This window comes from Bison bison, unplaced genomic scaffold (assembly GCF_000754665.1).
Source record: "Bison bison bison isolate TAMUID 2011002044 unplaced genomic scaffold, Bison_UMD1.0 scf7180017864036, whole genome shotgun sequence".
Classification (NCBI taxonomy): domain Eukaryota; kingdom Metazoa; phylum Chordata; class Mammalia; order Artiodactyla; family Bovidae; genus Bison; species Bison bison.
In genome coordinates this window covers 4,428,068-4,455,851 of record NW_011494608.1, presented here as the reverse complement: position 1 = coordinate 4,455,851, position 27,784 = coordinate 4,428,068, and the positions used below count along the sequence as shown (strand labels likewise).

At 47.4% G+C, this 27,784-nt stretch overlaps 1 protein-coding gene across 1 annotated transcript in view; it reads left to right on the top strand.

Moving 5' to 3' along the window:
- FAM135B (family with sequence similarity 135, member B) overlaps window positions 1–27,784 on the top strand; it is a 150,531-nt gene that overhangs the window by 60,683 nt on the left and 62,064 nt on the right. The window contains exons 3-6 of the mRNA XM_010834787.1: window positions 2,076–2,215; window positions 9,621–9,691; window positions 14,439–14,612; window positions 17,592–17,718. Of these exons, the coding sequence (XP_010833089.1) occupies window positions 2,076–2,215; window positions 9,621–9,691; window positions 14,439–14,612; window positions 17,592–17,718 (512 nt within the window). The remainder of the gene's footprint in view (window positions 1–2,075; window positions 2,216–9,620; window positions 9,692–14,438; window positions 14,613–17,591; window positions 17,719–27,784) is intronic.

Below are 27,784 nucleotides of genomic sequence, written 5' to 3'. Positions count from 1 at the left end.
TCCAACAGGTCTAAATAGGGCTGCATTGAGCCAGTAATTTTATTTCCTTCATGATGAAGTGCCAATCTGAGCAGCCGTGGAAACAACCTGGGATTTTACATTTCTTTTTTTCTCCCTCCTCTGAAGCAACAAGGCAGGTGTGCAGTGTCACTGCGCATGGGGTGGCGGCCGTGACCGTGTGTCCCTGTTTCTGAGGGACAGTTTGAGCCAGCTGGGGACATTGCACAAGGCACTCAAGCTGTTTCCCCTTGCTGGTTGAGCTCATTTTTTAAAACATTTTCTTGCTTCCTTTGGCAGTCACATTAGTTGTTTCTCAATAGAGCTTACCTTTTGCTAGGAAACGGGTGTGTTTAAAAATTAGGCATTTATTCATTTTGGGTTGCACTGAGTCTTTGTTGCTGCACGGGCTTCAGTTGCGGTGAGCGGAGGCTGCTCTGCATTGCGGTGCGCAGGCTTCTTATTGGGGTGGCTTCTCTTGGTGCAGAGCACAGGCTCTGGGTGTGCCGGCTCCAGTAGCTGCAGCAGGCTCGATAATCGCGGCGCTTGGGCTCTACAGCGTGGGCTCAGTAGTTGTGGCACGCAGGCCCCGTTGCTCCGTGGCATGTGGAATGCTCCCGGGCCAGGGGCCGAGCCCGTGCCCCCTGCATTGGCAGGCAGACTCCCACCCACTGTGCCACCAGGGAAGTCTGAAATGGGAGCATTTTGCTCATTCACCGGAGACTTCTCTTCCCGGATGTTATACATAGACCTGGGGATGGGTCCACACAGCACCTCCTCCTGTAGCAACCGATGGGACACCTGCCTCCTCCTCTTTGCACCTTGGTCTCTTCATCTGTGATGAGGACTTACCCTAGCAATTTTCTGTAAGGACTAAGGAAAGAAACACATTTAAAAAATATGTTGGAAGCTGTGAAATACCACTTGTTTGGCCATTATTATGAATGCATAATGATTACTTTATATAAATATTAATATTATTGATTTTAGAAGATTTCTAGATTTTTCTAACTGTGCAGTTTAAGTGATTTGGAGGAATTCACCCATTTTTCTCTCCATAGTAATTCTGATCAATGGACACAGGAAGATCCTGAAATTCAACTTAACTCTGAGTCAGTGTTTAGGGATTAGGGTACATTTAGAACCCATTCTAGTATTCTTGCCTGGGAATCCCATGAACAGAGTAGCCTGTGTAGGGTCATAGACAGAGGAGCCTGTATAGGGTCATGGACAGAGGAGCTTGTATAGGATCGCCAAGAGTCGGACACGATTGAGCACGCATGCACAGAATGTATCAGAGGACATGAAGTTGAACAGATTCCTTAATAAACTGGATATCTAGTATAATGAGAATTAACACATTTATCTAAAATGAAAGACAGATTATCCTTCATATCTTGTGTGGTATATAAGCCACATTTTCAGGAGAGAGAGAGATTCTGTGGGCACTAGGGCATCTCTGGAGAAGGGAGGGCAATTTCTGTCTTTATCTCTGTGTTATTATCTCTTGGAGAGGGGGATTAAGGAAGACATTATGGAGGAAGGGGTGTGTAAGCAAGAGAAGAATTTCACAGGTACTAATTTCTAGCCAGGGGCTTCCCTGGTGACTCAGATGGTAAAGAATTTGCCTGCAATGTGAGAGACCCAAGTTTGATCCCAGCATTGAGAAGATCCCCTGGAGAAGGGAATGGCAGCCCACTCCAATATTCTTGCCTGGAGAATTCCATGGGCAGAGGAGCCTGGCAGATTGCTGTCCATAGGGTTGCACAGAGTTGGACACAACTGAGCCACTAACACTTTCTCACTTTCACTGTCCAGCCAAGGAGCATTGCCCACGTGATGGCAAGTGATTTTGCTAAGATCTCACGACTTACAAAGGATTGAACAATGTTCTTTCTGACATTTGGTGACCATAAATCTTCCATGATGGAGTCGTGTTCATCTGTAGACCTTGGTCTTTGGGAATTGAAATGCAGTTTGGGGCCACTGCTTTCCTTGAGCTGGACTGATAGCCCAAAAGGCTGAGGATCCAGGGAAGGACGGGAGTTCATGGGCTTCTACCGGTTCTTGTTTTGTAGACAGCAGCAGCCCACACTCAGCCTGCGTCCACGACAGCACCTTGCGCAGCCGGGTCTTCCAGATCTTATACAGGAACGAGGAGGTGCCCATCAATGATGCCGTGATCTTCCGAGCTCATCTGCTCTTAGACGGTGAAAGGGTAAGTCCTGAGCCTACCACCAGCCACAAGTGCTGAGTCCTCCTGTGCCTTTTGTACCCATTGCTAGGAGCCTGCCAAGTCGCTTCAGTTACGCTGACTCTTTGCAACCGTATGGACTGTAGTCTGCCAGGCTCCTCTGTCCATGGGATTCTCCAGGCAAGAATACTGGAGTGGGTTGCCATGCCCTCCTCCAGGGGAATCTTCCTGACCCAGGGATCAAACCCATGTCTCTTATGTTTCCTTTATTGGCAGGTGATTTATTTACCACTGTGCCACCTGGGAAGCCCCATTGCTAGGAGAATGGGGCGCAAAGAAGATGCTCTGGGTTTGTTCTGAAATCTGACAGATCAGGACTTGGGATTTTAGAGCATTCCTGCACTTCCTGATTTAGCCAGTTTTGTACTCATGCTTTTGTTTGTTTACTTGCTTGTTTCATGTACCAAGTGAATCCTGTTGACTAACTTGCTGGGTCTCTGTCAGTGGGTCAATCAGCAAGTGTTTGCTGAGTACCTACTTTGTGAAGGGATGTGGGGCAGGCCCTCAGATGATGAGAAAGCCTGAAGAAGGCACCAGGAGTACTCCCTCAAAGGATGGATGCTTCATCAGAAAAAAGACATACAGACAGGCACTGGTAGCTGGAAAGACTCTTGAGAGTCCCTTAGACTGCAAGGAGATCAAACCAGTCAATCCTAAGGGGAATCAACCCTGAATATTCATGGGAAGGACTGATGCTGAAGCTGAAAGTCCAATACTTTGGCCACCTAAAGTGAGGAGCTGACTTATTGGAAAAACCCCTGATGTTGGGAAAGACTGAAGGCAAAAGGAGAAAGGGGTAGGAGAGGATGAGATGGTTAGATAGCATCACTGACTCAATGGACATGAATTTGAGCAATCTCCAAGTGACAGCGAAGGACAGAGGAGCCTAGCGTGCTGCCGTCCATGGGTTGCAGAGTCAGACACGACTTAGCGACTGAACAGCAACTAGTAGCTGAGATGCACGTGCCGCTGTATCTGCAGATGAGCACAGGGCACGGAGGATGGAGGGGAACTCTGCAGGGAGACATTGATGCCTTCACAACGAAGCCGGCTTTGAGATGCCAGGACTAAGACTTCCTCAGACTAAGAGAAAGATGAAGGGCATCCCATACAGGGGGAACAGTATGAGTCAAAGCCCAGAGGCCTTGGAGCCAGGCATCCCTGGAGAGGGTGCCACTAGAACAGAGGCCCTGAGGTAGGGATGGGAAGGTGGTGAGGAATCCTGCCGTTACTAAACCCCAAGGTACCCAACCATCATCACTGGTTGCTTTCCTTACGTTCTCCCCACACCTTTGTAAATCAACTCTGTTTAATGAACTGAATCCATCATCTACTTCTTTCCTGGACTCTGGTGGGTACTCTTTGCCATTTAGGCAAAGATAAGTAGAGGTGGTTTTGGGGGCTCAGGGACTCCCGGTTAGGCTGCATGCCCAAGCTCAGCTTCCCCGAATTCTACTAAGAGAAGGTCACTTGACTTCTCATGGGCCATTGTCCTTTGGCACATTGATCTCAGAGAGCTTCATGGACAGAATGGTTATGATTGGAGGCTGGGTTTTGGACATGACTCAGGTCTCTCAGTCATTATTCCATCTGAATTCCATCAGACTCTCTTTCCTGCCCCTATGAGTTCAAATCTTTTCAAGGTTTGCACTCAACACTCGAGTTGAGATCACATGAGGTCGCCACAAGCCAAGTTCTGAGCATGAACGGGGCATGTTTGCCAGCACTTAGTCCTGTGTTCATTTTGTACAAGACGTTGTTCCTATGGAACACTGTGTTTTCTTCTGTGTGGAAAGTCACTTATCTTTACTAGCTAATAATTTATTATTGTGTTGGGGTTAATCTTTATGGCAGCAAACAGTGTTATCATTAATCATTGCATCTGGATGAGTGACAATTAGAGTTAATTAGATACGTTCATAAAAGCTGTATCTCTGGCATGGATGTGTTAGCTCTAGGGAATGTGTTTATGGTAGCCAAAGCATTGCGTATGGCCAGGAGGCCAGAGTTCATGGTCACACATGCACACAGTCCTGGGTGTGAGCAGTAGGCATATGCAGTGCTGACACAGGCAGCACACAATTGCCTGTGCTACAATAAGTGCAGAATGGCCTTTCTTCACACACTTTTATGTGCTTTTTCTTGCATAGTTACACAAAAGCAGTGATCTATGGAGTAAGAGTGGGCTTCCCCGCTGAGTGGGCACAGTGGTAAAGAATCTGCCTGCAGTACAGGAGCCACTGGAGACTCGGGTTCAACCTTTGGGTTGGGAAGATCCCCTGGAGGAGGACATGGCAACCCACTCCAGTATTCCTGCTTGCGGAATCCCAGGGACAGAGGAGCCTGGTGGGCTACAGTCCATGGGGTTGCAAAAGAATCAGAACGACTTAGCAACTTAGCATGTAGGCAAGGAGTGTAAGCATAATCATTTTACCCCCAATTTACAGATGAAAAACAAACTTAGGTTGGTTGGCCCAAGGTCACACAGATGCTAAAAGACAGAGCAAGATCTGCACCCATGTAACTTGGCTTCCAAAGCTGCTTTCTTATCCCCTCAGCTGTGGTACAGCTCAGAAAAGAGGTTCACAAGGGAAGAGAAGACACAAGAATTACTATTATAAGTGGAGTTGAAATCAGTTACCTTAAACTGTACAACCCACAACACAGGTTAGACTGAGGGAGAAGACTGAAGAAGTGAGAAACCCTTGACTAAATCTGGACTTTGAACCCACTAACTAGTTAAGCCTTGGAAGTGACTTTCCTACACTGAGTCTCAATTTCTTCATTTGTAACTGGGGAAAATATGTCTTATTTCAGTTATTCCCACATTAAATAAGATAGTGTATGGCAGTGGTATGTGTCCTATACAGTGTCGCTACAGAGTAACCCTTCTGTAAATCCTGGCTAGGTTATTGTTTCTATTACAGTATAAAACAGTAGAAAGTCACCCACCTGGGAGGCTGGCGTTAACAGATGCAAGCTACTATATATAGGGTGGATAAACCACAAGGTCCTGCTGTATAGCACAGAGAACTATTTCAATAAGCTATGATAAACTGTAATGAAAAAAATGTAAAAAAACAATGTATACATATACACATTCTTTTTTATAGTTTTTACTTATATTGTACTTACATATTCTTTACACATATATGTATGTACTCTAATATTCTTTTAAAACGTTTTTATGTTCTTTATATATTATGCATATATACACACACACATATTTTATATATATATATATACACACACACATAACTGAATCACTTTGCTAAGTAGCAGAAATTAACACAACATTGTAAGTCAGCTCCTCTTCAATTAAACAAAAAAACACCCTTGAAAGGAAGCCATCTCTTTAACCAGAATAAGTCAGGGCAATGGAAGAGCAAGTTTGTGTGTGTGTGTGTGTGTGCGTTTGTGTGTGTGTGTGTGTGCGCGGGCACACGCACGTGCACGCATGCGCATGTGAGAGTGTGTATTTGGAGAGAGAGGCAGGTAATGAAGAAATGAGAGAAGTGAATGGTTCAAGAAACCAGTGACTGCCTTCTGGAGCATCTTGCAATTAAAGATGTATTGGGACCTCAGTGAAGTCATAGCCAGGCTCCATCTAGCGACAGCTGATCCTGCTCCTGAATTTCTCTCTTTGCTCCAAAGAGCCTTGCAGCAAGTTTAAAACTGGAGCCTACAGTGAATTTTTGTTCAGTAGACAAATGCATGCTCGGAGGTGGTTAGGAGGGCTGGTTTTGCCAGTCTCACTCCCCAGGGGCTGGTGACAAGAGGCTGAGTTGCTTGGGTTTTGTGTATAAAGCGGGGTGCATGATTATGCAAAACAAAGCTAAGAGAGGAAGTTATTCATAGCTCTCAGATTCAGCAAAATGTGAACTTTGAAATGCTTAGATTTTTTTTTTCACAAATTTTAAAACCCTGGGAAGCTAAAGATAAATTTCATCCATATGTCTCTGCCTAAGTTATGCTTAACCAGGAACATGCTTCCGAAGAGGCTTTTGGGTAGGAGACTTCCATCCCTGCAGAATGAGGGCATTCTTGTAAAGAAACAGAATCTAGAGGTGGGGGTGGAGAAGAAACACATTTATTCATGAATGCTCTTCACATGGGGGGCATTTTTCCTGGAGCTGTGGATCCAGAATGGATTAAGCCTAGTCTGTCCCTTAATGATATCAGATTACAGGGGACACGAGGCAAGAAAGTGGCCAGAGGGGTTTAGCCACAGGCAGATGGAGTTTCTCAGTGAGTCCCCTGAGCCAAGTGGAGCTTCTGAATGCCAGCTCAGCGTGGCCAGATCCGGGGATTGTTTTTTCAGAAGCTGGAAACCTGCGATGGAAATGTGAAAACTGCCTGATTCCTAAGTGTTTTCTGCTTGTTCAAAACACAGTAAGAAATGTGATGAGGACTAAACAGAAGGTGTTGGCAGCTAACATTGTTGTTGTTCAGTCGCTAAGTCATGTCTGACTCTTGGCAAACCCATGGACTGCAGCACACCAGTCTCCTCTGTCCTCCCCTATCTCCTGGAGTCTGCTCAAATTCATGTCCATTGAGAAGTTAATATTGGGTTGGCTAGAAAGTTTGTTTGGGTTTTTATGTACCATGTTATGAACTTCTTGGCCAACCTGATATTTGTCTCATGGGCTTGTAACCCCAAAGTTATAAAGCTGAGACGATTTTATAGGAAGCATTGAATGCTAAGATAGAAAACAACAACAACATGGTTTTGCGGTTCATGGAGGAGAATGGTCCCATCCGGCCTGAGGGTGAGGAGGAGGTGACCCCTGTCCCAGGCATGTGGTACTCACCTGGGTTTCCTGAATGGGGGCATCAGTGAGATCTGGTTTTTAGCAAGTGACTCCTGGGGTCACCATCTTTTAGGTGTGCGTGAGAAGTTGGCAAGTAGAACAAATAGGTTCCCGTGCTAGTCAAAGAATACAGTGTTTTAAAAGCTGAGTGGAGAAATATACCATGTTCATGGATTGGAAGAATCAATATAGTGAAAATGAGTATACTACCCAAAGCAATTTATAGATTCAACGCAATCCCTATCAAGCTACCAACAGTATTCTTCACAGAGCTAGAACAAATAATTTCACAATTTGTATGGAAATACAAAAAACCTCGAATAGCCAAAGCGATCTTGAGAAAGAAGAATGGAACTGGAGGAATCAACCTATCTGACTTCAGGCTCTACTACAAAGCCACAGTTATCAAGACAGTATGGTACTGGCCCAAAGACAGAAATATTGATCAATGGAATAAAATAGAAAGCCCAGAGATTAATCCACGCACATATGGACACCTTATCTTTGACAAAGGAGGCAAGAATATACAATGGATTAAAGACAATCTCTTTAACAAGTGGTGCTGGGAAATCTGGTCAACCACTTGTAAAAGAATGAAACTGGACCACTTTCTAACACCATACACAAAAATAAACTCAAAATGGATTAAAGATCTAAACGTAAGACCAGAAACTATAAAACTCCTAGAGGAGAACATAGGCAAAACACTGTCCGACATACATCACAGCAGGATCCTCTATGACCCACCTCCCAGAATATTGGAAATAAAAGCAAAAATAAACAAATGGGACCTAATTAACCTTAAAAGCTTCTGCACATCAAAGGAAACTATTAGCAAGATGAAAAGACAGCCTTCAGAATGGGAGAAAATAATAGCAAATGAAGCAACCGACAAACAACTAATCTCAAAAATATACAAGCAACTCCTACAGCTCAACTCCAGAAAAATAAACGACCCAATCAAAAAATGGGCCAAAGAACTAAATAGACATTTCTCCAAAGAAGACATACAGATGGCTAACAAACACATGAAAAGATGCTCAACATCACTCATTATCAGAGAAATGCAAATCAAAACCACTATGAGGTACCATTTCACACCAGTCAGAATGGCTGTGATCCAAAAGTCTACAAATAATAAATGCTGGAGAGGATGTGGAGAAAAGGGAACCCTCTTACACTGTTGGTGGGAATGCAAACTAGTACAGCCACTATGGAGAACAGTGTGGAGATTCCTTAAAAAACTGGAAATAGAACTGCCTTATGATCCAGCAACCCCACTGCTGGGCATACACACTGAGGAAACCAGAAGGGAAAGAGACACGTGTACCCCAATGTTCATCACAGCACTGTTTATAATAGCCAAGACATGGAAGCAACCTAGATGTCCATCAGCAGATGAATGGATAAGAAAGCAGTGGTACATATACACAATGGAGTATTACTCAGCCATTAAAAAGAATACATTTGAATCAGTTCTAATGAGGTGGATGAAACTGGAGCCTATTATACAGAGTGAAGTAAGCCAGAAGGAAAAACATAAATACAGTATACTAACGCATATATTTAGAAAGAGGGTAACAATAACCCGGTGTACGAGACAGCAAAAGAGACACTGATGTATAGAACAGTCTTATGGACTCTGTGGGAGAGGGAGAGGGTGGGAAGATTTGGGAGAATGGCAATGAAACATGTAAAACATCATGTAGGAAACGAGTTACCAGTCCAGGTTCGATGCACGATGCTGGATGCTTGGGGCTGGTGCACTGGGACGGCCCACAGGGATGGTATGGGGGGGGAGGAGGGAGGAGGGTTCGGGATGGGGAACACATGTATACCTGTGGCGGATTCATTTTGATATTTGGCAAAACTAATACAATTATGTAAAGTTTAAAAATAAAATAAAATAAAATAGTAAATAAAAGCTGAGAATGGAAACAGTCACGGGTAGGATGTGAAATGCTGAAGTGTCTGAAAGCATAAAAGGCTACATGTAATGGATTGCAAGACAAAAGTGCAGGGTCCACTTTCTTGTGAAGCTGAGTTGCCTTGGGAAGTGACTTTATTTCCTTCTCCAAACCTGAAGGATAGTGCCAGCCCCTCGAAGGCGCCACAAGTAATGCCACCTCCATCATTTTCCCATCTCTAGCCAAGTGGGGTTTCCTCTGTGGAAATTCCCTGCTTTCACCTTTCCAAAGCAGGTGCCAGAGAACCCTTCACCTCTGCTTCTGAAGATTCCGGATAAAATCTCTTTGGGAAATAAGTTTCTCAACAGTCCTGCAAGCTAGAAAACTGACTTAACATTTATTTTCCTGTAAACTGACTTTTCCTGAAATCTGACTGCATAAATCCCTTCCATTTTCCATGTAATACGGATGCCCTGTGCCACCAGAATTCCATAGAACATGGAAATTCTGCTTTACACATAAATGATATTTATTTTGCAATGAGCTTATTATTATTATTATTTTTTTTTTACTTTGGGAAATTGACCACCTCAGTGTTTTCTCTCAACCAGATCTGACTCCTGCAATCCTTAAACGTTGTTTCTCTTCCAGGTTGAAGAAGCGGTAAGTGAAGTCGATTTCCAGCTCAAGGTGGATTTGCACTTTACGGACAGTGAACAACAGTGAGTGTCCTTGGAATCCTTCAAGCATGATGGTACAATTCCGTCTGCTCAGCCCTTCTCCAGCTCTAGGGTATCTTGATAGCCATGAACCTCAGAACCTCGCTTAGAAACCTGGTTCCTGATCAGCTGAAGAAACGTGGACAAGCAATATCTATGTGGTCATTTCAAGCTGTGTGCCTTTTAGGCAGCTTGCTCAGTGGCTGCAGACACCAACAACTCCTGACTTCCCAGCTTTATTCACTAGCACCTTCTTATCTCCAGCACTCACCCCCATACACTTGCAATGCAGTATTAATTAGGTCTTTAGATGATTGACCCTGCTGCTGCTGCTGCTGCTAAGTCGCTTCAGTCGTGTACAACTCTGTGTGACCCCATAGACAGCAGCCCAATCAGGCTTCCCTGTCCCTGGGATTCTCAAGGCAAGAACACTGGAGTGGGTTGCCATTTCCTTCTCCAATGCATGAAAGCGAAGAGTGAAAGTGAAGTCACTCAGTTGTGTCCTACTCTTAGCGACCCCATGAACTGCAGCTCACCAGGCTCCTCCATCCATGGGATTTTCCAGGCAAGAGTACTGGAGTGGGGTGCCATTGCCTTCTCCGATGATTGACCCTATAAGCCTACAAACCTCAAGGCCCCTTCTGCATCAGAGGAGATTCTGCCTGGATCCTCATCTTTACACTGAATTTTTGCTCTTATGTTTCAACTCTGAAAATCCACTGATGTATAACCTACTGATTCAGTAAGGAAGCAACCCTCCTTTTTCTCATAACTGCTTCCTTTAAGCTTGTTCTGTGGCCTCTTCCTTCTACCCTAGGGGTGAAACAGTCATGTCACAGCCTGTTCTTTCATGTCATAAATAGTTCTTTTTTCAGGTATGAAAAAGTCCATTCCCACTGGGGAATGATCCCAAAGATTATTGGGATCGGCACTGCCTCTTGGCTCCACTGCACCCCAGCTCCGAGATTTCTCAGGGTGGGGAACTCCCACTGTAGCAAAAGGGTTTGTGGAGCCTCTTACAGCTTCCTGTTTCCTTCTGCCCAGATTGTGTGGGCCTCTCAGGGTCAGGCACAGAGACAAGGGAGGAGATTGCAGATGGCGCTGGGAGTCATGCTTCACAGGTTCAGTTGCAGGCAGGACGCTTCACAGGGTAGATGCTGGATCACTGCTTTATCTACTCTTGGGGTGTGCTTGTGACTCCTTGGAGCTAGGCCCTTTAGCTGGTTCCCCTCTCCTCCAACCCCTGCAGTTCTTTGAAATAATGATGCCTCTTATGGTTGGGTCGTTCACTCCTTGCCAGAAGCTCTTTTGGCAGATTCTTCTCTGGGGACTGCACATCTGGCTCTTGGATAATGACCACAGCACTTTCATCCTCATCTCACACTGGTGGGGACTCCCACCCCATTGCGGTTCACTTTTCTTTGGCCTTCCCAGCTACCCTCAACTTCTTTCCTGAGGACCTTTGCAGGATACGTCAGGCACCAGGACCTGTGTTCCTTCTATTCTAGGGGACACAGGGCATGCCCCCTTGAAGACTCCCCTGATTAGGCTTAAGGTGAAGATGGAGGTGCTTCTTTTCCATTGGTTTTATTAGCACAATGTCAGCACAGTCTGACCACTTGATGCAAATTAATCCTCGCTTCTGAACTCCACAACCTCTTCAGCAAATGCTTCGCCTTCTCCAGTGGGGAATAGGAGATCAGGTGGCCAAGGGGCTGATGCCAGTGGAATGATTCCCAAACCCTTCAAATTTCAGAGTCCCTGTTAGAGCTTTGCTTCCTTTCTTAAGGACTGTCCCATCCCTGAGATGTGTCTGATTGTTAAGGGAGTTTTCATAACATGGGGTGTTGAATCAGAGGGACCATTTCTAAAATGTTAGAAACCTGACTATGTCTCTGCTTTGAGAATAGACACCTGCTGATGTGTATGTAGATGGTAGTGCCTCGTGGCTTGGCTGGCAGGAGGATCTGTCCATGGGCCTGCCACTGGGTCTGTGCTCAGCATCACAGATTCCTCACGCTTGTCTTTATCTGCACCCCAAGCCCTTCTGGCCACCTGCTTCTCTCATCACTTCTGCTTACCTTTTGGAGGGGTTGTGGATGCTTGAGAAATCTTACCTTCCTCACCCCATCCCCAGGACTTATTGTTCTAGCACCATGTGGAACTCAGAAGCCCCATATGAAGCTGGCCTTCTTTCTAAGCTATAAACTCAGAAGTGAAGTCCTTGTCTGTATTGTTCTCATGTTCCCTGTCAACAATCTAGGATTTCTATCATTCACTCACTTTATTAATTTCATTAGGACCCCCTGATCTATATTCTTACGCCTCTTCCTTCAGAGGTGTTCATCCATATCTCCCTGGCACACATTTCCACTGGATCACAGAACCTTGTCATTGATCCTAAACTCAGCCTAGAAGTCTTCCTCTACCCAGCCCTCCAGGGTGGGAAATGATCAGGTATGCGAGATACAATAAACGTGCCTTATTACCATCAGAATAGTAGTTAACAGAGAGGCTACGTGCGTGCTGGGGACTGGCCCAAAGCAAATGTAACTCAGCAATGGGCTCTGAGCTCATTGACCATGAGACACTGGGTGCATTCCAGCAGTTTTCTAAATCTCAGTAGTCTCGTTTATAAGACAGGCTTCATTACAGGTTCTGTACCTCACAGGTCTGTTATGAGGATTAAGAGAGGGAATATCCAAGCCGGGCCAAGCGCGTGGCCCAGGGATCAGTGTCATCTTCCTCTCTGTGGCTTCCTAGATGTGTGTGGCGCAAGTTTCCGTGGGTCACTTCCTCCCTATAGCACAAAGTACTTAATAACCATCAGAGCCGAGTGTTTCCTTGGAGTATAAGATTAGCTAAGAGGAACAGGAAGCCAGAGGCCGGGCAGGACTTGAAAATGCCATATTTTTTAATTTTCATAAATTGGGTTTAGGAATGACAAAGCATCTCTATTACATCCTGGGGGTAGACTTCAGGCTTTGAAACATGACCCAGGCAGTCAGCTTCTTTTGGATCCATTTAGGCCTGAGCAGGATCAAAACGGAGGAGCATGCCAGGTGATGTCAGGGGCGCAAGGGCTCTGAATGTCCACCCTGTCCAGTGGTTCTCAGTGTGGATGGGATGATTGTGTCCCCCAGGGGAATTTGGCCAAATCTGGAGACATTTTCTCATTATTAAATTTTTTTTTCACATTTTAATTTTTTGGCTGTGCCATACAGCGTGGATGCAAGACCTTAGTTCCCTGAGCAGGGATCGAACCCAAACCCATGCCCCTGCATTGGGAGCTCAGAGTCTTAACCACTGGATGGCCAGGAGGGCCCCCTGGGGACATTTTTGATTGTCACTCTGGGCAGGGGGTGGGTGCTCCTGGCTTCTAGTGGGTGGGATCCAGGGATAGTCCTAAACATCCCATGATGCATAGATTGCACCCCACTCGCCAGCAGAGCATTGTTCAGCTCCCAAGGGTCTGTATCACTGAGGCTGGGAAACCTGCTCTAGCCTGACCTTGCATTTGAAACTGCTGCTCTACCAAGAGCCATGACTCTGTGCTTGCACAGGGATGGGGGCCTCACTTCTCCCCGAAAGATCCCACCCTGTCCTGGGCAGTCCTGCCTATCAGGACATTCCTCTTTACTTCAAGGGACAGGTCACCCCTGTGTGCCTTCCCTTAGTTGCTCTCAGGCTCAGTCCTTGAGGCTACACATGAAAGACCTCAGCTGGACACACACGGCTCTTCACGCCATCTCTTCCCCTCCAGTTAAACACCAGGGCCCTTTCTCTGTTTTGTGTTTGTTTGATTTTCTTCTCAATGCCATCCAGTTCATCTCTGTTTTCTCCCACCTTGTCGTTTTGTTGTTCTTTCGCTCAGTTGTGTCTGACTCTTTGCAGCCCCATCGGCTGCAGCACACCAAGCTTCCCTGTCCTTCCTCTCTCCTGAAGTTTGCTCAGACTCCTGTCCATTAAGTCAGTGATGCCATCCAACCATCTCACCCTCTGTCACCCGCCTTCTCCTCTTGCCCTCAATCTTTCCCAGCCTTAGGGTGGGAAAGATTGAAGGCAGTTCAGTCCTTTCCTATATTGAGACCCCCCCCCCCCCAAATAACTGAATTCTGTCTCCATCAGTTACAAAACACGAGAGAGGAGGTATGGGGAATCCTGGATGAAACTGATCAGACTCGATTGCTCTTCGGAGGTCATTTATTCATTCAGTCACATATCCCTTTTGATAAATATCTGACTGATTTCTGATGTGTGCCCAATTCTGTGTTTGGTGTTAGGGATTCAACAGTGAATTAGTCACAGTTCTTGCCTTTAAGAGGTAGGACTCTTGCAGAAAACACAGTGGTAGCAAGGAAGTGCTGTGCTGGGGGCCCATGGGGGAAACACAAGAGCACGCTGGGACATGGGAGTCCAGGAGGGCTTCACTGTTGAGCCTGGAAAAGCATCTGGGCATCTTTTCATCACTGCAAGGTGAGCTCGGCATCCGTGATAGCAGAGTGTGAGCCCAGCTCTGCCACATAGCAGCTGTGTGAGGTCCCCGGGGTTGCTTTCCATCTCTGAGCCTCGGTTGCTTCATTTTTCCATCATGGCAAAAAAGTTTTTACCTGGCAGAGTTATTTGCAGGGAGGGATTGGATAAGCCAATGGGTGCACAGTGTTTGTGTGTGGGCAAGGTTGCCATGGGACTCTCCTGGAGGCAGGGATGCGCCACCACCACTCACGTAAATCACTCTCCTCCCTTGCAGGCTGAGGGACATGGCCGGGGTCCCCGTGATCAGCAGCCGTGTGCTGGGCCTGCACTTCCACCCCCGGAGAGGCCTGCATCACCAGGTGCCCGTCATGTTCGACTATTTCCACCTGTCGGTGATCTCGGTGACCATCCACGCCGCCCTGGTGGCCCTGCAGCAGCCGCTGATCAGGTATGAGGTTACATGTCCTGTGGTTCTGGGGGCAGGGTGACCGCTTTGGTTTCCTTGTTATGCTTGAGTCTCCCATGTGGCTGAGATGCTGAGAGCTGCCCAGGGGACATCAGTGCAGACCAGAGAAGCTCCCCCAGGCTGCAAATTTCAGCTCTGAGCCTCCCTGAGGGGCAGAGGAGAGGTGGACAGGGGCCTGGGGGAGGACATGGATGGGGAACCTAGGAGCTGAATGGTTTCAACTTGCTGTCTTCAGCTGACCTGGCTTCTTTCTAACTGTGCCTTATTTGAAAAGCCACCTAACATCTCTGAGATACACGGTCTCCATCTCTAAGCCAGGACACTCGTGGGGGCTGTCCACATAGGTTTTAGTGAGTCTCACATGAGGACAGTGCCCAGAATGCAGTTTTCTGCCCCCTCCTCCGGTGGCTGTTTGTTTACGGGTAGGACCACCTGAGTGGTCCCATGCTTTCTCTTCAGGGAATTGTCCCAGCATCTCCATGGCCTCAAGGTGCATTGAGGTTCTATGAATGCCACAACAGAGGGCCCGAACTGGCAACAACAAGCATGTCCTATCATACCCGGGCATCTTCATCCAAATGCCTGGCAGGACCAGAGGTGCCATCAGCTCGCTTCAAACCTCCTCCATGCGTGAGGGTGTGGGTTACACATGAGAGCAGAGAGATATTTGGGGATGAAATCTTGTATTATGCAGTTTCTGGAAGGGAACTTTCCTGATGTCCCTTTTCAGGACACTTCTCAGTGCTGGGGGTTGAAATGCAGGTTGGGGAGACTCCAGTCCCCACTCATGGCTGCGTGGGGGTCAGTGTCCTGATCCCCTGCTGGGGTCAGCATGTAGGAAATGAGATCTTGGTGGGGTGATGTGACCATGCTGTACTTCCCTGGTCACCATGCCCATCTGCTTGCTGAGCTCCGTCCTGGGCTCTGCCTGCTAATGGGGCTATTTCAGCTCCTCTGCATAGAAAGTTTAACCTCCTAACAGAAATAATTCTTTGCAAGTTTGTCTGTAGCCACCTTGCCAGAGAGCGGCGCAGATAGAAATTCACCAGCAGAGTTGAGGCTTCTCCAGGGATGGGGGTAAAAATAGACCTGCCTTCTGTTCTCTGGGCTCTGCAGGAAGGATTCCTATGAGTTCACTCACAGTGTTTGGGAACCCTTTAAGGTTATGGGAAATACCTGTCAAGTAGGGCAAGCTCCAGTTTTTCCAGAAAAGCAGTTTTAGCATCAGTTGTTAAGTCCAGCGAGGAAGAAGCAGGTGTGGAATGAAAATTTTACCTTAAAAGATCCTTCCCTGAAACAGACTCAGGTCTGTTTAACCCTCAGTGTTTAAACCTCAACTGGGTACACCTGAGGGACTCGGCAGCTCAAGGTCACACTGAAGTCAACGATGAGTTATTCTAGTGACTAATTTGCAGTTGGTCCTCTGAATGTGCCATGAGCATCATGGCTCATACACAAATTCTCCATTTCTACTGCAGTGTTCCATTTATCCACATTCTAGCTAAACTGTAGAGTTGCTTCAAATCTCGGTTCGAAACAATTCCAAGACATGATTCTATTAGAGTGGATTGTATTTGTGGTATTATTAACAATAGCTATATAAATAGAATAATGGTTATGTTAGATTTTATGATTTTGTGGTATTATTGACAAGAACTTCTAGCATTTATTGCATCGTTGTTCTTTGCCAGACATTGTACTTGCACGTGGCTAAACTCATGGAATCCTCAGACAACGCCACTGTTAAGGTGCTGGTATCAACCTTTTTGACTTATGAGGATACAGGGAGGTTTAAAACTGTCCCCATGGAGCTGGAAAATGCTGCTGCTGGAATTTAAACCCTGGTAGGCCTCAGTGGGTAAAGAATCCACATGCAGTTGCAGGAGATGCAGGAGACAGGGTTCAGTCCTTGGGTCAGGAAGGTCCCCTGGAGGAGGGAATAACAACCCACTCTAGTATTCTTGCCTGGAGAGTTCCATGAACAGAAGAGCCTGGTGGGCCATGGTCCATGAGATCACAAGAGTTGGACATGACTTAGCAACTAAACCACCACCAACTCCCATGGGCTTTTCTCATCTCCCTTGATCCTAAGATGGATGGTTACCATCTCTCTGTGCTCGTTAATCTTGTGATGACTTGCAGAGCTGAGCAGGGTCTGTATTTTTGTCTGTGGAACAGGTACAGAGTTTCTAACTAGTGTTGACACAGTGAAAATCTTTGACATCCACGATCCTATGAAACTTCTGTGTGGTCATATCGTGGAGGTGGATACTGTTTTCCCTTCTCCCACAGAAGAACAGAGGTTCAGGAGGGGCCTGGGGGTTGGAGGACTTCACTCTGGGTTGTACCAATGACAGGAGTAGTTGTAGGACTCATACCACATCAGATGGAGCCTCCCCTTGTCTTTCTGCTCAAGATCCCATGCTGCCTTCCCCTGTGGTTAAGTCACCTCTGCCTCCATGCATCTCATCAAGCAGGTTGTGGGCATTTACAGACAAAGTGGAATGTGTGACATCCTTGGCCCCAAAGCTCATGTGCCAGTTACACCCACTTGTCCTAGTGGCATCCATAAATGTCCCACCCAAGCATCCCTCGGGGGTGAGCTGTGTGTGCATGCTCAGTCGCTTCAGTTGTGTCCGACTTCGTGCCATTCCATGAACTGTGACCCTCCAGGCTCGTCTGTCCGTGGGGTTCTCCAGGCAAGAATATTGCAGTTGGATCGCCATGCCCTCCTCCAGGGGATTTTCCTGACCCAGGGCTTGAACCCACATCTCTTGTGTCTCCTGCATTGACGGGCTGGTTCTTTACCTCTAGGACCACCTACTATCTCTTCTAAATGGCTTATCTCAGGCTCCCCAGCAACAGCGTCAAGGAGGCGGAATTAATGGCACCATCTTTTCCTTTACATCCTTTGACAAAAGTTAGACACATTTTCAATTCTTTCAATTCACTTCTTTACAGTTTTACTCGCCCAGGAAGAGGCTCCTGGCTTGGGAAAGGCGGCCCAGACACAGGACCAGAGCAGTCTAGCCTTTCCCTGGAAAACCTGGTCTTCGGAGCTGGATACTGCAAGCCGACCTCCTCAGAGGTAACGTCTGCGTGGGGCAGTGGCCCCAAGACTGCAGACCTCACTTGGCAGGCTGTGTCTGTTCTGTGAGACTTCTGTTCATTTCAGATGCTGCATATAGAATTTCTCTGCTCCCTCCATCCTTATCTCTTGTTGACCCATCCGTTCCTTCTTTGGTTGGCTGCTACATTTATCAATCATATTCCTAATGCCAGCCCCCAGGGTAGTGGCAGAGAGGAGGGTCTTCACATGGTACCCCTGTCATATGGCCCCTTGAAAAATATGGTTCCATGGAGGTCATGGGACATGTTGTAAGAGGCTTTCCCTCCTGGACCATGTGGAACCTCAAAAGCCCTTTGACCATAAGCTCATTTCAAAACCTGGCTCCATCCTTCATTTGCTCACTTCTCTGAGCCTCAGTTTTCCCACCTGTAGAGTGGGGTTGCTGATACTCAATAACCTCGCAGGTGAGTATGTGTGTTCGTTGCTGTAATAGGTAAAAAGTTCCATCCCTGCTCCAGACCCCCCAAGGCTTGATCAAAGGCTTTATCGTGACCATATCATAGCCCAGCCTCATCCTCTGTCCCATGCTGCTTCTCACTCCTGCATATGCTCTGCCTCTGAGACCTCCCCAGTAGACCCACCTGAAAATCTCCGACTTAGACTCTGTTTTCCAGGCAACATGGTTTGGAACATCAGGGCATATCAGGGGTTGTAGATCAATTCAATGCATCTTTGACGACACTTCTATCCCCAGACATGAGCCTTTGCTGGGACCACAGGAGCACAGGGTATGATGGTGATCGGGTGTCTGCCCTGAAGGAACTGCTGGGTGCCTGTCTGCACATCCTCGAATGCCCCTCTGAGAAGTGCTGTCTGATCTCCTAGCAAGAAATTCTCCCTCCCAAATGCTTTCTCTACAGTCAACTCTAGGCATCTCTGTCTTTCCTCCACTGGGCTCCAGACAGCTGGGGACAGAGCCCAGTGCCTTCAACTCCACATCCTTAGGGCCCAGCACCATGCCCGGCACATGTGGTTAACCCTCAGGAGGTGTGTGTTGGATGGATGACTGATCCAAATACCTGGTCATGTTCATATAGAACTCTGAGCAGTGAGAGAGCTGAGTCACAGAGGGGTTCCTTGCCTTATACGACGGCAGACAGAGAGCAGGGGGAGAGCGAGGCATCTCCATGGACACCTGGATGCTAAGAGGGAACCGTTCAGAAGCCCTGGACCTGGTGTGGCTTGGGATGAGGAGCAGTGTAGATCATCTCCGCCTGTCTGATTCTGTTACATCTGGAGAGGCCGAGCATCACTGCAGTGATGAGGCAGAGAGAAGGCTATGCTTTCAAATATCTGCTCTGCTCAATACTTTGTGATGTGGCGGACTCTATTCACCCTGTAAAAATTTAGGCTCCTTCAGTCTAAAATGGGACAATACTTATACCTTAGAAAGGATTTTAGTACAGAAATAGGCTCACAGCGGGCGCAAGATACAGTATCTTTTTTTTCCCCCTCCATTCTTTTCTTGGCTATTTTTGGGGATGTGTGTCAAAGAAGACATCTCTGTCTTTCACAAGAGTCAGATAAAATAGCTTATTGGTGGGTGCTCAGTGGTGAACTTGCTCACAGCTCAATGGGCTATTTTCAGGACCAGTTCCATTTGGGTCCCATCTGATTATGTGGGCTCAGAGCCCCGTGCCCATCCTGTGCCTTCCCCCCCGCCCCCCGCAAGGCAAGGGCTGCCAAGCAAGGAATAAAATCCACTCCCCCGCCTCCCTCACGGGCTGTGCCTTCAAGTCCCCGAGAAGCCCAGTGCATTAGCAAATAACATCACAATCTGTGGAGATTGCAGCATCAGCTGGAGCGATTAGGGAACAGGTGTTCCCTTCAAAATAAGCCTTTGTGTGCAGAGACATGTGCAGGAACTAGAGATTCACAGCAAAGTAAGGTCATTGGCATGAAAAATCCTCGGGGGGTGAGAGTTGCCATGACGTGACACGCCTCCTTCCCCAGGAGCCCAGGCGTCTCTGGTCCTGCAGCCTTGCTCTTTCCTGCAGCATCTTAAGCAAAGAGGGCTTCCAATTTAGGGCTGAAGCTGCAGCTTGCATCCCCTTCCCCTCCCACCTCCAGAAACACCAGCAGCTTTGCCCCAGGGGAACTGTTTTCCCTCTCCCACTCACGGCTTATCTGTCAAAGAGGATACTAATGCCTGCCTCGAAGGGTTGCTGAGAAGATTAAATGAAGTAAGCATATAAAATCCTGCAGCGGAGAGCTTGGCACCAAAGTGCTCGATAAAATCCTCTGCTGGTCTTATTTTTCTTTGCATTTGTCCACATAATTAAATTGAATGTTACCCCAAGAGCCTTGTGTTGTCGTGTGGGAGGGACGTGGAGGGTCTTAGATGTTCCCTGTTCTTGGCTTCTGCTCCACCCCGCTGTGTGACCCTGAGCCAGATAATTGCCCTCTCTGGGCCTCGGTTTCTCAATATCTAGAAAGAGGATTGGGTGAGATCACTCTGGAGGCCTCCTTGAGTCCTCGCTGTGGTCTCTTATATTGTGATATCCTGACACTTCCTGGTACAACTGGGGACACTTGACTTGTGCTTGGTGTATTCAGATTCTCCACAGAAACAGAATCAATAGGATAGTAAGATCACATGTGTACATACACACACACACACACATACACATGTATAAAGAGACAGAGAGATAGACAGACTTATCTTAAGGAATTGTCTCATGTGAATATGGAGGCCAGCAAGTCCAAAATCTGCAGATCAGGCTAGTAGGCTGGAGACCCAGGGGACAGTTACAATTTGAGTCCAAAGGCCATCTGCTGACTGCACGACGGGCTTCTTTCTCCTTTAGAGTGGGGAGGACAGGTAATGTGTGTGTCAGTCTTTTTTTTTTTTTTAATATCTTCAACTGATTGAACGAGGCCCACCCATGCTGTGTGAATAACCTTTACCCATGATTCAAATCATGATTTAAATGTGAATCTCCTCTGAAACACACTTGCACAGAAACGTCTAGAATAACACTTGACTGCCTATCTGGGTACCACGGACGGGCCCTATGGACACGTAAAATTGACCGTCAGTGCTCAGGGTCTGACAGATTCTACTTGAAGGTCAGGAATCCAGTGACTCACAGTCGGGAGAAAGCCTTTTTTCCTCAGGAGCTGGGGCACACTCACTTTCTTCTTGCTGAAAGAAGTGGGGTCACTCCACTGCCCGGGGGAGGAAGAGCCACATTGTGGAGAGACACAGACGTTAGGACTCCCCTCGTTCTCAGAGCCCCGCCTCCTTGGGCGGCGGAATCTGGGAGTCTGTTCACTTATCTGCTAGTCCTCCGCTCTGCTGGCCTCTGTGTGCCACAGGGACAAAAATGAACAAAACTCAGTCTTTACCCTCAGTGGGTCATGGGATCTAGTGTGTGAGGCAAAGGAGTAATTAAAATGTTTAAATTCCATGTTTGTGTGAAAAGTGTCAGTCAGTTCAGTTGCTCAGTCATGTCTGATTCTGAGACCCCATGGACTGCAGCATGCCAGGCCTTCCTGTCCATCACCAACTCCCAGATGGACCCAAACTCATGTCCACTGAGTCAGTGATGCCATCCAACCATCTCATTCTCTGTCATCCCCTTCTCCTCCTGCCCTTAATCTTTCCCAGCATCAGGGTCTTTGCAGATGAGTCAGTTCTTTGCATCAGGTGGCCAAAATATTGGAGTTTCAGCTTCAGCATCAGTCCTTCCAATGAATATTCAGCACTGATCTCCCTTAGGATGGACTGGTTGGATCTCCTTGCAGTCCAAGGGACTCTCAAGAGTCTTCTCCAAGACCACAATTCAAAAGCATCAATTCTTCAGCACTCAGCTTTCTTTATAGTCCAACTCTCACATCCATACATGACTACTGGAAAAACCATAGCCTGGACTAGACGGACCTTTGTTGGCAAGGTAATGTCTCTGCTTTTTAGTATGTTGTCTACGTTGGTCATAACCTTTCTTCCAAGGAGCACTTTTTCCCACTTTTCCAAGTGAAAAGTGTGATACTCATCATTTGAAATCATTTTTTTTTTAATTCTGCTTTTATTTGTTGTCCTCAATGTGCAGCATGTGGGATCTTACTTCCCAGACCAGGGATTGAACCCACACCCCCTGCAGTGGAAGCACAGTCTTAACCACTGGACCACCAGGAAAGTCCCTGAAATCACATATCTGAATGCCTGCTTTACACCAAGATACTCTATTAAACCACTGATGCATGTGGATTCCATCCATTTCCACAAAACAGTTTCCTATTTCCTTTGACAACTGAAGAAACTTAGAGGTTAAGCCGTATCTGTAAAGTCACACAGCTGGGCAGGGGCCAAGCTGGCATTTTAATTCAGCCTGATGCCAACTCCCCACCTGTCTTCAGCTGCTGAAAAACTGAAAGTATTATTTGCTCAGTTATGTCTCTTTGTGACCCTGTGAACTGTAGCCTGCCAGACCCCTCTGTCCATGGAATTCTCCAGGCAAGAATATTGCAATGGATTGCCATGCCCTTCTCCAGGGGATCTTCCTGACCCAGGGATTGAACCTGGGCCTCCTGCATTGCAGGCAGATTCTTTAACAACTGAGCCACCAGGGAAGCCCCTCGGTTAATCAGCACTGGGTTGATGGTAACCAGAGAAAGGGCTTGGGCTCGTCTGCTCTGCGGGCAGGTGAATGTTTGCTTGGCTCCTGTGGGTGCGCCTTGCACAGGGCACATGCTCAGGAAGGCTTTGTTGAGTGAATGAGTGGCTGAGATCCTAGAATCTGAGAACATCAAGATGAAAGAGATCAAAAGCCCGAGTTGGGAGATGGTTAGGCCTCTAACTTTCCCACAGATCTGTTTCGTGCTGGTGCTCTGAGCCTCGCCGGTCCTGTGCTCACTGGCGGCGATCACAGAAGACATGCTGCCCGAGCAGAGGACTGTGCCTCAGAGGAACACGCCGGCCGCCAACGTGAAGGCCTTCCTTCCTCCACTTCCCTTAGAAGGTGCTTCCCCAGATGGAGGAACGTGTGTCCTTGAGAGGAAATGCCGGCTCCCTTTTGTTTGGATCACTGAGAAGTGAAGAGCAGCATCTTCCTCGAAGGGCATGGTGCTCACCCAGCGCATGCACACATGTGCGTGGCTTCGCAAGTCCTTCTGTGCTGAGCTCTGTGGCCTGACAGCCCCGCCCTCACTGATGGGAGGCGTGTGCCTGTCGGGGGTGGGCACGTGGAGGGAAACTGAGGCACAGGCCTGACTTCCACGTGGAAATCTCCCCTCTCCCAGATGCACTGTGCTCTTCTTTATTTTTTTCCTTTTTGCTCCATTTCTGTTGGGTTCTTTCCTCTGTACCCTTTGCTCTAAATACACCCTTGCTCCTTGTGAGCATCTTCAGGTCCCTCTTGTGGGGATCCGGAGTTATGAGGATAAGACATGGACGCTTGTTATTACTGTTAACACCTCATCAGGATGCCGTAAGGAGAGACACTGCTGTTGGTTTGTTCACTAGTCAGGTGATCATTAGGCGCCTCCCGTGCCTCAGGCTCTGCACAAGGATGGTGACGTAGGGTGAACAAACACGGCAGCCTCAGCTCCCAGCTTGTGGGGTGCGGTCCCTTCTGTTGCCCTTGGGGTCCATCCGAGTTGCTGGCACATCACAGGTGCTCAGTTAATGTTGGAGGCACAGGCGAGTTGAAATGAGACCTCACTGGATTATTATTTTTTTAATGTTTATTTACGTATTCATTTGGCTGCATTGGGTCTTAGCTGGTATCTTTGTTGTCTCATGCAGGATCTTTCATGGAGGTGCTTGGACTTTCTAGTTGTCGTATGTGGACTTAGTTGTTCCATGGCAGGTGGGATTTAGTTCCCCGACCAGGGATTGAAGCCTCGTCACCCACATTGCAGGGCAGAGTCTTAACCACTGGACCGCCAGGGGAGTCCCCCTCATTGGCTCCTTGGCTCTCTCTAGCTGCTGCAAGTGGGGGCCGCTCTTCCACGTGTGGCGTGCAGGCTTCACACTGCAGTGGCTTCTCTCACTGTGGAGCACAGGCTCTAGGGCGCGTGGGCTTCAGTAGTTGCGGCACAGGGGCTCATTAGTTGTGGCTCATGGGCCCGAGAGTGTGCAGGCCTCAGTAATTGTGGCGAATGGGCTCCGTGGTTACGGCCTGTGGGCTCTGGAGGGCTCAGCAGTTGTAGCGCATGAGCCAAGCTACCCCACAGGGCATATGGGATCTTCCTGGCCAGGGATCAAACCCATGCCCCCTGCATTGGCAGGCAGATTCTCATCCACCGTGCCACCAGGGAAGTCCACCTTCTACTATTTTGAGAATTAAGTTGGCAAACGCTATTGTGTTCTCCCTCTCCCTCTCTGCCAAACAGTTTCAGCAGTCTCATTTAAATGATTATCTAATTTCCTTAAAATCCTGGGGACTAAATAGTAGGTTGCTAAATGGTGTCTGGGCTATGATGGGCTTTCCGTTACATCAGTCTGCTTATGGATGCAATATAATTGTACAGGTTATTTCTAAAAGAGGATATAAATCAGTGGAAATGGGCTTTTCGTGCAGAAGTCTACAGTATTGATTATTTATGCACCACCCTTTTCATTAGTGAAGAGCTGCTTTATTCCACACTGCCTGCTTTCAGATGCCTTGCTCCTCTCCAGAGAGTCAAGGCATGATGGGAGGTGTCAGTTAGGAAAGGAGAGGATGGTACTCTCCTTCCCAGACTGCCTTGCATTTCCTCACTGCGTCATCAGGGTCCAGTGCAGCAGACGCTCAGTAAACACATACCAAGGGACTTCCCTGGCAGTCCAGTGGTTAAGAATCTGCCTTGCAGTGCAGGGGATTCGGGTTTGATCTTGGGTCGGTGACTTAGGATCCCACAACCCACAGAGCACCTGAGCCCGCGTGCTGTGACTTCTGAGCCCACTGGCCACAGCTGGAGTCCAGGTGCTGCAACTGAGAGCCAATGCAGCCAAATAAATATTAAAAAATAATAAACACATACCGAGTGAATTGCAGGATGTGGATGCAGCAGGACATACAGGCAATATCACCAGATTTGGAGGAAGAAAACCCGGTAGGCCAGGTTCTTCCACGGGTGAACTGTGAGAGCGTGGGCAAGTCGGTTCACCTCTCTGAGCCTGTTTCTTCTTGTCTTTTGTTGTTATTCAGTGGCTAAGTCATGTTCGACCCTTTGTGACCGTGTGAACTGCAGCACACCAGGCTTCCTTGTCTTTCACTGGCTCCTGAAGTTTGCTCAAACTCATGCTCATTGAGTTGGTGATGCCATCCAACCATCTCATCCTCTGTCGTCCCCTTCTCCTCTTGCCCTCCATCTTTCCCTGCATCAGGGCCTTTTCCAATGCATTGGTTCTTCACATCAGGAGGCCAAAGTACTGGAGCTTCGGCTTCAGCATCAGTCCTTCCAATGAATATTCAGTGTTGATTTCCTTTAGGCTTGACTGGTTTGATCTCTTGGCAGTCCAAAGGACTCTCAAGAGAAGAAAACTGCTCACTTTGTAAATTCTGCTTTTGGTTCAGATGGGAGAGGGGGCTCCCCCTTGGCATACCCCTCTCTCTCTACTGTCTTCTCTCCCATCCTGTTCTCCAGGGATGATGAAATCATGACACCACACATCACATTTGCCTTCTAACGTAATTGTACCAGTTAAATATATCAAACACTTCTCCGTGTTAGGCTCTTGTTGGATATTTTTAATATGCTGTCTCTCAGCTCCCTGCATAGGTTCACATGCTATAATTGAGAAAACTGAAGCTCTAACAACTTCAGCAAATAGCTCAGCACCAGGCAGAAGGTCCCTGACAGGCCTGGCACATGAGCCCAGGAATGACTGCATCTGACCCCTGCCTTCTGTCCACTTGGAATTATTATTCACCTGCTTGTCTCCTTTAATCTTCTAGTAAGTGAGGGACCACGTCTGCCACGCTTGGCATCAAGCATTCAACACAGGTATCTCTTGAATCAATAATTATATTAATGTTGGCTCCTTTTTTGCAAATAATAATATTTTTTGAAGAACTCAAGTCGAAGCCATTCTGTGTGTACTTTTTCAGATAGTATTTTAGTTAATGCTCAAGTGTGAGGTTGAGTGATGTCACCATGAACAAATTAGCCCCATCTGTAGTCTCATGGAATTTACAATCTGGCCAGAAAAAAATACTGAAAAAATAATTTCATGCAAGATAAACATTAAGAAAGGGTCATCTACGGTGCTGTAGCTCTGCGGAAACATGTAATGGGGTCAGGGGGTTGGTCCCAAGGATACTGGGGTGGGACTTCCCCGATGGTCCATTGGCTAAGACTCCATGCTTCCCATGCAGGAGGCCTGATTTCGATCCCTGGTCAGGCAGTTAGATCCTACATGCCAAAACTAAAGTGGCTCAGATGATAAAGAGTCTGCCTACAATGCAGGAGACCTGAGTTCAATCCCTAGCTTGGGAAGCTCTCCTGGAGAAGGAAATGGCAACCCACTCCAGTATTCTTGCCTGGAAAATCCTGTGGATGGAGAAGCCTGGTAGGCTACAGTCCATGGGGTCACAAAGAGTCAGACACAACTGAGCAACTTCACTTTCATTAAAAAAAAAAAAAATCAGTGATTGAGGGCAGGCTTCTCTGCAAGAGGAAATTGAATCTGCTTGTTCAACTAGAAGGTACTCAGGATGCAAGACTGAATTTAGATCCACCTTTTGCCATGACTAGTGACCTCCCAAGTCCTCCATCTTCCAAAGCTAGGCATTGCTAGGGGCCTCCCAAAGCATGTGGTCCATCTTTCTTTTTTTGAGAGAATATCCTTTGTTGGAGTTTTTACGTATTACTTTATTTAGCATGTTTCTATAGAATACCTATTTTCATTACCCCCCTGATGGATTAGACAAGCACAGCCAAGGGAGAGATGAGGATCCCACATCATACGGGGTCAGTCTTTGGCTGGGGGTCTCCTAGGGAGGCACAAATGAGGGTTAAGCTTCCCGAACTCAAAAACAGTCATGAAACACTTCTCAGAGTGAAGCATCTCTAATCTGAGTCAAAATGAGTGGATTGTCGATTGTAGCCGGGAGAGGAGGGCTGGAGAAGAGTGATAGCAGGGCTACGGGCAGGGAGTGAGAGGGCAGGGTCCGTCTGGGGACTCCAGGGAGGTCAGTGTGGACGGACATGGGGCTGGGACTGTCACAGTGGTCTGATCATTAGGAACCCTGGCAGCTAGCTTAGCCACAAAAATATGGCAAGTCGGGGATTGGAATGACAGGATGGGTTGTCATCCTTGCTGTTATGTAGAGAACTGATCGGAGTAGAGTTTACAGCTGAGGCCAGAGAGGCAAGGTTGGAGGCCAGCGCAATGGTCCAGGAAAGAACAGAACAGTTACCTGGGCAATGAAGAGGTGAGTTGAGCAGAGAAGAAAGATAGATGGATGTCAGAACTGCAATTGAAGTCGAATGGGGAGACTTGCAAAATAAGTGATGGTCAGGGATCACTACAAATAATCAACAAAATAACTGTTGGTCAGGGATCACTACAACTCGGTTGTGAGCTAAATTCCTAATAAAGAGAGTTAGTAAACTTGATTCACACTCAAGTGTGAATGGCTAGAATAATCCATTTTCAGTTCAGTTCAGTTCAGTCAGTCAGTCGTGTCCGACTCTTTGTGACCCCATGAATTGCAGCACACCAGGCCTCCCTGTCCATCACCAACTCCTGGACTTCACTCAGACTCATGTCCATCGAGTCAGTGATGCCATTCAGCCATCTCATCCTCTGTCGTCCCCTTCTCCTCCTGCCCCCAATCCCTCCCAGCATCAGAGTCTTCCATTGAGTCAACTCTTCGCATGAGGTGGCCAAAGTACTGGAGTTTCAGCTTTAGCGTCATTCCTTCCAAAGAACACCCAGGACTGATCTCCTTTAGAATGGACTGGTTGGATCTCATTGCAGTCCAAGGGACTCTCAAGAGTCTTCTCCAACACCACAGTTCAAAAGCATCAATTCTTCGGCACTCAGCCTTCTTCACAGTCCCATTCTCACATCCATACATGACCACAGGAAAAA